Here is a 12,704-nt window from a genome sequence, read left to right as displayed (position 1 = left end):
GATCGTAGCATCCCTACTTTTTACGATTCGTTAATCTTGATAGATGTAATAGTAAAAACATAGTAAACGATTTTGAGAGAGAGAGAGTTCCCCATGGAATACTAGCTATTTCATGTACAAACATGTCAGCTAATCACAGCAGTGGGCGTTTACACTGAAGTCTCACAGCAGACATGCCCCTTCAAACAGAGCGTTCAAATCAGAGGCTAAAATCAGGCTGGGAAAAATGCCTTTTATTTTTAAATTATGACCATTTTTTATATAAAAATAATACTAACATTATAAGGGCAGTTAGGCACCCCAGGAAACATAATACAATTATAAAATAATCCAGTTCATGACCCCTTTAAATGCTTTGAATTTACAGTCCAATAAATTATTTTAGTAAAATGTGAGATTTATTTGGTACTGTAAGTGTTTGTAGATTCTGGCTGTCACATACACTAGTTGACCTCTCCAGTCTGTGAAGTCACGTTTAGGCAAAGAGATGGCTGGATTCGAATGCACTGCCAAAGGCTGCCTACACTCCAGGTATGCCCACTGCACCCACCAATCAGAGATCTGCGCAAAGTGAAGAAGACACACACAAGACACACCAGATCAAACCAAACAAACCAGCCTGCTAGGTCACCTTATAAAGCATACACAATGAAAACTGCTGCACAAGGCTGTGATGCCAAAAATTGGGGCTCTTCTTCTTCATTTATACATTTCTTTCACCATATAAAAAAAATCTAAATCTTTAGCAGGGGACCTCTGGTTGATTTTACACAGTATGACACCCATGATATTTAGCTACATCCATGGTTAATTAGCATAATGCTCCATGGTATTTCCATGGTACTTCATAAAATACCATATATTGTGAATGTCCAAAAAACATGGAACTACTAGATGATGATACTTAAAAAGGTTTTTTTGTGCATCAACGTATGCAATCGGTACATATAAATTGGGTCACTAGTACTATTCTCACCCAGTTGTGTGAATGCTTTGCTCGTTTGATCAGCTCTCTCTGCAGTTTTTCGCCAAGACTTCCAGAGCATCCAAACTTCTGCACGATCCTGTGGGTGTGTTCGAGCTCATCTGCCGGTAAGAGCGGCTCCAAAGCCCTCAGGTAGCGCTGCAGCGTCTGGCCAAGCGGAGGCACCGGCTGCGGCGGAACCGACGAGTGGGCCTGTCTCAGCACGGCCTGACGAACGTGACACATAATGATTGAAAGTGAGGAGCTGAAGTTTTCACTTCAAATAAACTTACGAGTCACTTATACATTTTGTAAACCCCCTCTACTCTGGAGAAAGAGAAGTTTGAATCGATTCATAACTGTTTTATATTTCATAAGTGTTTCTTCTAACAATCGCTGTCAAACGTAGGCTACATGTGCTAAACAGCAACAAAAGCATATTTAGAATTATATGCACAATACTACACAACACTTACCCTGTGCATTAATAAAGAGCATTTTCTTGGAGATATCCTCACTAAAATCATTGTTCTACGCTGTTTGTTCACAATGAAATAGCAACTATTATGTGCAAACACGAACGTCACGAAGAATCTTCATCAATGATATTACAAGATAACTACTAGTGTTATTCTTCGCCCACAAGAAAACGGCAGTAAACTTTTCTGACAGTTGAAGTGTTCAGTCTGTTAAAAGTCGTCAAAGTTCGGCTGAAGTTCGTGAGCTCCAGCACGCACTTCGGGTGTGGACACTACAACACGTGTGCAGTGTTTAGTGTTTTCTGCCGTATCCTTTCGTATATGTGCGCAAAAACAATGAGCCAAGGTCTATTCAGATCCTCTTGGGCGTTTTCAGACAGGTAGATCGCCTGCTTTGGTCCGAAACAGGGACTTAAAATACATATTTTTTCTCAAATTGTTACAATAATGTTGCAGTTTCTTTTTGGTTCGGTTTGCTTTCACAAGGCAACTATTTAAAGCGCACCGTGTTAAATACAAGTCACATGTGAGTAAAACGGTCCTCTTATTGGCCAGAGTTTCCCCTGCGTCATCCATCAAGAATGATAATACAAACGCCTGCAGCAGTCGATATTGGCATTTGACTATGGTTTGACAGTCGTTTACTCTCACTCATTATTGCGTAGAGATATTTTAGAGAAGGTATTTGACTTCGGGAAAACCCCTAATATACTCCAGCAAAAAAATTCTGGAGGATGACCCACTCACACTTTTTTTTTTGCTTCCGAGCCATTTGACTATCCATATTTTAGATAGTTAAAATGTTCGATTAGTCCTAATTATAAGTTGACTATAATCAGAATGATTATTAGAGATATCTGCAATTGTTATTGGATTAGTCTGAAATTAAAGTCGAAATAGCTCTATACGTTTTGACTAGTCTAAATATGGCAAGTGCCGTTTTAGCATTGGTTAGTTATGAGTAGCCTAAGCTATGACTAGTCAAAATTCCAATTCTAGATATCTCTTCTCCAATTTTGACTCGTAATTGTAATTCATATCTACAATGTTATGTTGACTAATCATAATGTATAATATTTTGACTAGTCATATTCTTCCATTGACTTACATTGGAAAATATTTTCGGATATCTTCAAATGAGTTTTGACTAGTAGAAATTGTAATTAAAATATGTCATTGATTTTGTACTAGGCATAATTCTAATTAGAGATATCTCAAATTACAATTTTACAAGTGATTATTCAATTAGAAATCCGTTTCAAAATGTTTACTTGTATTGCGTCTGCTAGACGCTATGGGGGAAAACACATTTTTCTACGAATTCTGAATCTCTGAATTCTAAATTTAACAGCGCAGTGCCTACTGCACAGTCATAACAGAGCGGCGATCTGAGCGCGTTCATTGGAGGCACGATGCAACCAATCGTGGCGCATCCCGCCGAGTGAGCGCAGAGCCTGCCGGAAGGGGCGGGGAATCTGCCTATAAAAGCAGCTCATTTCACTTTAGGAATCAGATTTATTCTCCTTAAGCGACAAACATCGTTGAACTCTCGAAGAACCCTTCTCGCCGGTGATCAAGCCGAGCAGCGGAACGAGTGTCTTCCTGCAATCAAGCAGATACAACGACCAGTGGACTTTGATCAGCACACGCTCCTGCCAGCTGAAACAGCCCACTGCAGCTAATTTCACCGTCTCCCCTGTGGCTATCCAGCGAACATCCTTTGCATTAATAAAAGAGCAAATTTGCAAAATTTCCTGCGACGTTGTTGCAAATGTCACACTGTGATTGCGGCACATGCATAGCCCCTCTGCACCCCACTGATGAGCACAGTGAGTACATTGCCTGTCTGGGGAAATCTCACGCAAGAGTGTGTCTCCCTCATCTCTGTGCTCGTGGATAGCTTTCTTTTCAGAGAGCGACTCTGTCCCTCGCACCCTCCCGTTTCCTTTCTCCCAGGAACCTCTGAGAAAAAAACAGCGGTGTCAGAGGAATGATCGATCGGATATGAGCGAGTTCAAGCCCGCCCAGCCCCCGCGCACCTCACTCTCTCCACCCAGAAAGATTTCTCCGGTGCTCTTTACACGCGCAGACCAGCGCCCCTTCGTGTGAAGCGAGTGGCCTCGTCTCGTTTAGAGGATCTGAAGAGGATCTTCGCAATGACAGTCTGTCATGGGCGGCTTCCGACGCAGAGGATTGGACAGGCTCAGTGGATGTCCCCACCCCGCCGACCATCTAGAGCAGGGGTGCCCAATCCTGCTCCTGGCGATCGACTGTCCTGCACAGTTCATCTCCAACCCTAATCAAACACACCTGAAGCAACCAATTAAGGTCTTCAGAGCACGTCAGGATCACTTGAAAATTAAAGGCAGGTGTGTTTGATTAGGGTTGGAGATGTACTGTGCAGGACAGTCGATCGCCAGGAGCAGGATTGGGCACCCCTGATCTAGAGAAACGAGCAAAACCAAGGTTGGCATCGACGCCAAACTTTTCTATGTCCTGTCAAAGGCTCGAGTGGTCTGCTCTTGAGGAGCCCACACGAAGCCGACTGGATGAATGGTTTCTGCCGGGTGGGCCATTCAGGCCCCTCGCCAGTGTGCAGCGCCGTTCTTCCCTGAAGATCACGACAAACCCACCAAGTTTTGATGCGCCCTCTACTCGGCCCGCCTAATTACTTCTAATTCCACCGCTTTCACCATCATTGATGGCGCCATGGAAAAAGGCTATAAGAAGCTCTCTCCCTCTTGAGGAAACAGTGGCTACGCACGCACCTCTGTCTGCCTTGCCTTGCCTTGCCTTGCATCCTCTGGCCAAGCGGGCTTGGCTTAAGCCAAAATCATCTGGTCTATGGACGAGTCTGGCCCTGACTCAGACACGTTTTGTGACCTCCGCAGCTCTACAGACCTGGCCCTGAGTGCCATGAAGGCCACCGCCCAGATCATTGGATGAGCCATGGCCAACCTAGTGGTGTTGGAGTGCCACTTGTGGCTCAACCTCATGGAAATTAAGGATGCGGACAGGACGGCCTTCCTTGAATCTCCAATTTCCACCACTGGTCTTTTTGGCCCCAGGGTTGACTGCTTCGAGGAGCAATTCACAGCGACACAGAAGTCTTCGCAAGCAATGCACCACTTCCTGCCCAAACGCTCCAGCTCTGCTTCTTTGAGTCACCAGAAGACAATGCCGACTCAGCAGCCAGCCAAGCCAGTGCCAGCGACAGCTCAGCCACCCATGCCTGAGCAACTACAGTGCCCCCCACCAGCCTAAACGCTTCCCGTCTAAGCGCCAGGGACCCGGGCCTAAGATAACGCTGGACCCTGCACCTCAGAAGCAAACCTGATCTGCTAGGAAGGAAGAGGGGAGGGTTAAGTATTGCTGCAGCCGGACCTACCTCCAGAAAGTCTTGAGAGTCCCTCCAAAGCCCCTGTTCAGTTCCGGCTTTTGGAGTTGTTGTTGCAAATGCAGGTTATGGGCCCATTCAAGTTCATGCACTCATGCAATTGACCGCTGTTATTGCAAACAAAATGTTAAAGAATACTTGAAAAAAGTATTTCCTCTTCCAAACCATGCGGGTTACCCCAAATACAGCGAGCCGTCTCCCGGAATGATACAGCCCCTGGCCACCCAGGCTGAGACTCGGAAAGCAATCCCCGGCATGTAAAAATGGTTTCTGAACACGGTGACATGAGGTTACTCGCTGCAATTCGCTCGCAGGCCACCCCGCTTTGCGGAAATATTCAATACTTCGGTGAAGAGCAACGTGGCTCACGTCCTCCGCACCGAAGTAATGAGCTTACTGGCGAAAGGTGCTGTGGAACCAGTTCCTCTGCCCCACAGCAAGTCAGGCTTCTACAGTCATTACTTCCTTGTTCCCAAGAAGGATGGCGGCCTCAGGCCCATCCTAGACCTCAGACTTCTGAACGAAACCCCACTCTGAACGAAGAGGCGTTTGGGCTCTTTCAAATGGCCATCACGAAATGGCCGTTCAAGATGCTAACTTTGAAACGAATCCTCGCGCTAGTATGCCCAGGGTACGCCCAGCCATCTGGAATGCCTAGGACTCAGACTGAATATAGCCAAGAGCTCAATGTCTCCCAGCCAGAGAATCTCTTTCCTGGGTTCTAGAGCACGGAAAAGCGGCTGCATATCAACTGCCTCAAAATTATGGCGGTTTTTCTGGCCCTCAAAACCTTCCTACCAGACTGAATAGGACACCATGTCCTAGTCTGGTCGGACAACATGTCAGTGGTGTCCTACATACAATAAACCATCAGGGAGATCTCAGGTCGCGGCCTCTGTACAAACTTGCCCAAAGCCTCCTATTGTGGGCACAATGCAACCTGCGCTCTCTGAGTGCGATGCATGTGCCGGGTAGACTGAACCAGGGAGCAGACATGCTGTCTGCAGCAGACAACGTGCACCCAGGGGAATGGTCCCTCCATCCCCAGACAGTTCAAATGATCTGTAGCATTTTCAGCAAGGCAGAGGACAACTCTCACTGCCCAATATTCTTTTCAAAGAGCACGGATGCGTGACCCACGAATGGCCCAGCCTCCACCTTTATGCCTTTCCCCCGGTCACCCTGCTCCCTCGGGTCATCAAAAAAATCAGGGAAGACAGGTGGGCTATAATTCTGGTGGCCCCTCTAAGGCGGAACCAACCTTGGTTCCCCAAGCTGACCCAGCTGCTCACAGCAGCTCCATGTCCAATTCCCCTGAGGAAATACCTCCTTTCTCAGGCAAACGGGACAATTTGGGACCCCGACCCAAGATGTGTGCCCTCCATATATGGCCCCTCGACGGGAACTTAAGGGCCTCCGAGCGAAAGTCCTGAGTATTATATCAGAGGCTAGAGCTCCGTCCACAAGATGTCTCTACGCTCTTAACCCTCTGGGGACCAATGTGTTTTTGGGGCCCTTGGGATGTTTTGAAATGCCCTGACATTTGTGCTTTTTTCAGTTATTTATAAACATGTTAATGGCAAAGGTGTAAATTCACTCTATAAAGCACAAACGGGGCTACCATAATATGTGAGCAACATGTATGTACATGTTTGTATTTTTAAGAGAATAATGTTTATGCGTGGTTATTGAAAAGAATAAAAATGAAAGTTGCTGAAATAAGACCACGAAATACATACTAAATATGTGTTCCCAAGACTTTTGACTAATGGATGTTGTCGCTTCGATTTCTGGCTTCAAAATTATGTGAAAAACATCCTGCCTAATCGTTCACATAAAACAATACATTGATATAAACTTTGTAAGACATTTTTTTTGTCTGAAGAGGTTTATGCGTGGGAGTGGTAATGGCCTATCAATATTAATGCGATTCAGACCTGGGGTGTGACAGACAATCCCCCAATGGCTAATGGCCCATCAAGTCACCAAGCTGTCCTTTGCAAAGCACACATCTCTTTGACCAACTGTGCAAAAAGGAATATTTCGCAAAACTGCAATGGAAACCGTTTTTGCGCATTTACAGTCACCTGACTTAGAAGACGCGGTGAGTTTGGGGTCCGTGTATGCAAATAATAATAATATTTATCATCATTATTATAACATTTATTAGGCTACATATTTAGAGACGCTTTTATCCAAAAAAGGAACAAAGCAATTTGTCAAATGTCATTCATAAAACGGGTTAGACAATAATAATACAGGGCTAAGATTATCACAAATAAACACAAGATTTTGACGCATATCCAAGGGTTTGTGCGGAGCACGCACTGCATGGCACGGAGGCGCGGGCGCGAACACATTTTCACATTTTCCTACAACAGTGGAAACAATTTGAAATACTCTATCATTTCTGGTCATACAGAAAATAATAATACATTATTTGCAACTACTTTTATTTGTGTAAACTCACAATAACAAGAAAACATTGTGCTTTTGTAAAATAAAATAAAACAATCAGGCGCGCTTTCATGATCTCCGTAAACTGGAGCGCGAGAACTGAAACAAAATATAGCCTATGTAAGCTAAAGCTTGAAATGTCCACTTTAAAACGAACAAATTCGAATCGAAAGCTAATACATTCTGATTATGTAATGCGTATGAAAGGTGCATTTCTCTCTAAAAGCGCATCTGCTTAACAGCGGAGATGGAGATGTTTTTAGCCGACTTAGAAAACATTTACATTTACATTTATTCATTTAGCAGACGCTTTTATCCAAAACGACTTACAAGTGAGAAACAATAGAAGCAATTAAACTAGCAGTAAGACAACAGTATGTAAGTGCTATGACCCTTCCCAGTAGCCTGGTAATACCAGACTCTGCTACTTCACTTTTCTTCGTAGACAGAGTCTAGAATGGCATAATAGAGAAGTGTTTTCTCTCTCGCTAGGGGGCGCTTGTCTGAAGTTTAAAATCATTGGTTACCCGTAAGCCAATCAGATAAGTTTAGTTAGGACGTATGTTATGCGCCTGTACAGCCGCATCGAACCACAGACATCATGCATCGAACTCAAATCTATGATCGAACTTCCACTGTAAACCTGCTATAAACACATGATGATGCGAGCAAAATACCGGAGTGAACATGGCTGTAAACTAAATTTTGCAGATTATGCGAAGTTAATCTACACATCCACGGTACAATCACGGCCTCTAAACTTATTTTTGACAGAGTGAAACAAGAAAATATTTGTAGCCAACTCTCAAATTTAGGATTAGATCTTTTAAACATAGCCAGTGCCGCTGCTAGCCATTTTGGTGCCCTAAGCATAATTCCTTTATGATGCCCTCTACCCCGAGAAGCTTCATGAGGCACACACGCCTCTCTTGCTCTCTTTCCCTCTCTGCCGTGCCCGCGCTACGCGGTTTGGAGCACAGTCTCTGTCTCGCGGGCGCGATCGCTCTAGATTCAGGAGATTTTAACTAATTCGCGGGCGTCAGTGAGTGAGCCGCTATCAATATGCGGGAGACTGCCGGAACGCTATTTTTTTAGTGCCCCTTCAGCTCTTGGTGCCCTACGCACAGCGCGTGGTGGGAGTGGCGGCACTGGTTCACCATAACAGAGCGAATTGCATCCCGTGTCTCGTTTCGGTTTTCGATTTCTCTGAACTACAATGTAAAACTCGGCGCTTAGCGTCTACGTCACGGCTCTCAGCCCGCCCTCTGTTCGTTGATTGGCCCGGCCGTCCGAAGGCCGGTGGAAAACTGAAAGATAGGCCGCTATCTCAGACTGACTACAGAATTTTTAATTATTAATTAAAAATTTATTTAATTTATTAAATTAATAAATGAAATTAGCGGAAGTAGGAAGTCTGACGTAGTCAGGCTACCTTCCCAGTACAATCCAACGTTTTTTTTCTTTTCTTTTTTCGTTAGAATAGAGAAGAAAGTGTTAGTATTACTGGATCAAGTGCTGGCTACGGACTCAGCAGCTCTGGCTGAGTTAGGCAGATCATTCCACCAGCAGGGAACAGTCTTGGTAAAGGCCCGAGAGAGAGATTTTGAGCTGGGAGACCAGCCATGAGAGCATATATTCTATATAGAACCATAGGGATCTTTACTCAACTCCAAAGAACCTTTTATGCTAAAAAGGTTCTATAATGACAACAAAGAACCCTTTCTTGGGTTCTGTATAGAACCTTTTAGGGGTTCCAAATATGAAGCGCCTATAGAACCTTTTAAGGTTCTATATAGAACCTTTTCTTCTAAGAGTGTACAATAGTCCAGTCTGGATAGAACAAGCGCCTGAACAAGGAGTTGTGTAGCATGCTCTGATAGGAAGGGCCTGATCCTTCTGATGTTGTACAAGGCAAATCTGCATGACCGGGCAGTGCTAGTAATGTGGTCTGTGAAATTCAATTGGTCATCAATTATAACTCCAAGGTTCCTGGCTGATCTTGAAGGAGTTATGGGTGACGAGCCTAGCTGAATGGTGAAGTTGTGATTAAGTGCTGGGTTAGCCGGGATTACAAGTAGCTCTGTCTTTGCAAGGTTTAGTTGAAGGTGGTGGTCCTTCATCCAGCCAGAAATGTCTGTCAGGCAGGCTGAGATGCGAGCGGCTACCGTCGGATCATCAGGCTGGAATGAGAGGTAGAGTTGTGTGTCATCAGCGTAGCAGTGGTAGGAAAAGCCATGTTTCTGAATCACAGATCCTAGTGATGTCATGTAGATTGAAAAGAGAAGTGGTCCAAGCACTGATCCCTGAGGCACACCAGTGGCTAGATGTTGAGTCATATGGCGCTTTTCCATTACCAGTACCAGCTCGACTCGACTCAGCTCGTCTCAGCTCGTCTCGGCTCGCGTTTCGCTCCGTTTTCCATTGCATAGTACTTCCACAATAGTACCTGGTGGTCGTCATAGCGACGCGACACACACCCGCTACCCACACACACAGGACAATGGAGGAAATCGAGTGTATGCTGTTTTACATAATATTAGTAATGGGTATATCACGCAATCTCTGGCAAAACTATTTAAAAATGCCGGGGTTATTCAGGATACTCCGTCTGGCGCGTGCAATGATGGCGCAGTGAATAGTGACGATTCTCGCTGACCAATCAGCAGTCTCCCGTGTGTCACGTCACGTTTTAGTATCGCCTCAGCTCGCCTCGGCTCGCTTAGAACCTCGCCGGAGGTGATACGAAAAAAAGTACCTGGAAGCAGGTACTGGTACAACTTTTACACAGTGGAAAACCAAACAATGGCGAGTCGAGTTGAGGTGAGGCGAGCCAAGGCGAGCTGGTACTGTGCAGTGGAAAAGCGCCATTAGACACCTCGCCACGACACCCTAAAGGACCTACCCGAGATAAGACTTGAACCACTGGAGTGCAGTTCTTCATCTTTAGGATTGACAGGAGGATCTGGTGATTAACTGTGTCAAAGGCAGCAGACAGATCCAGCAGGATGAGAACTGAGGACTTGGAAGCTGCTCTTGCCAATCTCAGAGCTTCAATTACTGAGAGCAGAGTAGAGCTTAGATCGGGCCCAAAAAATCAAGCCCGACCCTACCCGAGCCCGTGCACGTTGTGTCCGAGCCCGGCCCGGCCCGGCCCGACACATTAACTGTAATTATGAGCCCGAGCCCAATTTAAACCCGACCATTTGTTTAATACGTGGGCCGTTATAGGCTAACTGACGTTCTCTACAATTCCGAGTTGTTTGAACTAACGTTACAGAAATCTGTTTAGAATTATCTTAATGAATAATCCAACAAGGACGAAGCATGTAAACTGCGTTGTTTGTTTATTCAGAATGGAAGTGGATCCGAATGAAGAAACGTGAACAATGATGAACACAGAAAATGAACAAGAATGAACTTTGGACCTACTACTCTAATATAATTCAACAAGGTTTTAGAATATAGAATATTTTTTAAACAAAATTGCGTCCACAGTTGCTGGTTTCAGAGCGGTCCTCCTCTGCTCTCTCTCGTTCGGCGCTGCGGTCATAAGCGACCAGCGCACACACAATACACTCGACAAAGCCAACACATATGTTGTCACTGCCCACGACTTGTTTACCTCTGACTTTCCACCAAACTTGTTCATAGTTAATTCTCCTGTTTTTATTTATTTTTATTTACATCTTCAAGCTTGCACTTGAGCTACACAATACAGCACAGCAGTCCCGGTGTGATGCGTGCGAGTGAAGGAGATGCTGCGCATGACACGTGACGTGCTTTTATCAAGGGCCCGACCCGACCCGGCCCGAGGATAGTGGCAGGAAATATTGGCCCGTCGGGTCAAGTTCGGGCTCGGGCTCGGGCAGAGAATCTAAGCTCTAGAGCAGAGCAGTCTCAGTTGAGTGTCCGCTTTTGAAGCCAGACTGATTGTTGTCCAAGAGGTTGTTCTGCGTAAGAAAGGAGGAGATCGGGTTGAAAACAACTCGTTCAAGTGTTTTTGCGACGAATGGAAGAAGGGATACCGGTCTGTAATTCTCTATATGTGCTGGATTTAGAGTGGGTTTCTTAAGCAGTGGGGTTACCCGAGCCTGCTTGAATGCTGTGGGAAATGTACCAGTGTGAAGAGATGCGTTTATGATGTGTGTGAGTGTGGGTATAACAGAGGAAGAAATAGCTTGAAGTAGGTTAGTGGGAATAGGATCAAGCGGACAGGTAGTAGGGCGATTTGAAAGGAGGAGTTTGGAGACTTCTGTCTCTGAAAGCAAGGAGAAGGAGGGTAGAATGTGTGTATTAGCTGGTAAAATGTGTGTGTTAGTTTGTGGATTGGTAAATTGGTCGCTGATGGTGGTAGTTTTGTTTATGAAGAATGTGGCAAAATCATCAGCTGTTTGGGTTGATGAAGGAGGAGGAGGAGGAGGGTTAAGAAGGGAGGAGAAGGTTTTGAAAAGCATGCGAGAGTCAGAAGAATTGTTAATTTTGTTGTGATAGTAAGTCAATTTAGCAGTAGATATCTTGGCAGAGAAGGAAGAGAGTAGGGATTGATAAAGACCAAGGTCAGAATGATCTTTGGATTTACTTCCTCTCTGCACCCCTGAGTTTAGCACGATGTTCACGGAGAACATAAGATAACCAGGGGGCAGAGGGAGTGGCGCGGGCTGGCCTGGAGGAAAGGGGGCAGAAGTTGTCCAAGCAGGATGTTAAAGTGGAGAAAAGAGTGTCAGTGGCATTGTTAGTATCTAGTACTGAGAGCTGGTCTGGTGAAGGAAGTGTGGATGAGATCAAAGAGGATAGACGAGCGGGTGAGAGGGAGCGTAGGTTCTGCCGAAAGGTGACCTGTGGAGGAGTACGTGTTGTGTTCTGGGGCAGGTTGAGGTTGAGAGTGAGGAGGAAGTGATCTGAGGTGTGCAGTGGAGTGACTAGAGTATGGTCAGTGGAGCAGTAGCGTGTGTAAATAAGGTGCAATTTGTTACCTGATTTGTGAGTTGCCGCAGTCGATACTCGTTTGAGGTCGAATGAGGCAAGCAGAGTGTGGAAATCAGCAGCTTGAGGTTTTTCAAGGTGGATGTTGAAGTCTCCAAGAACTGTGAGAGGAGTGCCATCCTCGGGGAAGGAAGAGAGTAGCACATCTAGCTCCTCTAAGAAACTGCCAAGCTGACCTGGGGGACGATATATAACTACACAATGGATTTTATTAGGACTGTTGATGGTAATAGAATGTGATTCAAATGAGCTGTTGTTACACAGAGGTGGTAAATTATTAAATTTCCAATAATTTGAGATGAGAAGACCAGTACCTCCACCCCTTCCAGTCAGACGAGGGGTGTGTGAGAAAGTGAAGTTAGAGGAGAGTGCAGCCGGTGTGGCTGTGTCCTCTGGTCTGATCCAGGTCTCAGTCAGGGCCAAA

At 45.3% G+C, this 12,704-nt stretch overlaps 1 protein-coding gene across 1 annotated transcript in view; it reads right to left on the bottom strand.

Annotated features, from left to right (window-relative positions):
* The window catches only part of cratb (carnitine O-acetyltransferase b), a 60,069-nt gene extending 58,034 nt beyond the window's left edge, over positions 1-2,035 (bottom strand). The window contains exons 1-3 of the mRNA XM_079590004.1: positions 1,441-2,035; positions 977-1,192; positions 443-561 (exon numbers count right to left, since the gene is read on the bottom strand). Of these exons, the coding sequence (XP_079446130.1) occupies positions 443-561; positions 977-1,192; positions 1,441-1,491 (386 nt within the window). The 5' untranslated portion in view covers positions 1,492-2,035. The remainder of the gene's footprint in view (positions 1-442; positions 562-976; positions 1,193-1,440) is intronic.
* Between the last annotated feature and the right edge of the window lie 10,669 nt (positions 2,036-12,704).

This window comes from Phoxinus phoxinus (genome assembly GCF_949152265.1).
Source record: "Phoxinus phoxinus genome assembly, chromosome: 19".
NCBI classification, from domain to species: Eukaryota; Metazoa; Chordata; class Actinopteri; order Cypriniformes; family Leuciscidae; genus Phoxinus; species Phoxinus phoxinus.
This window is presented reverse-complemented; position numbering and strand designations above follow the sequence as displayed.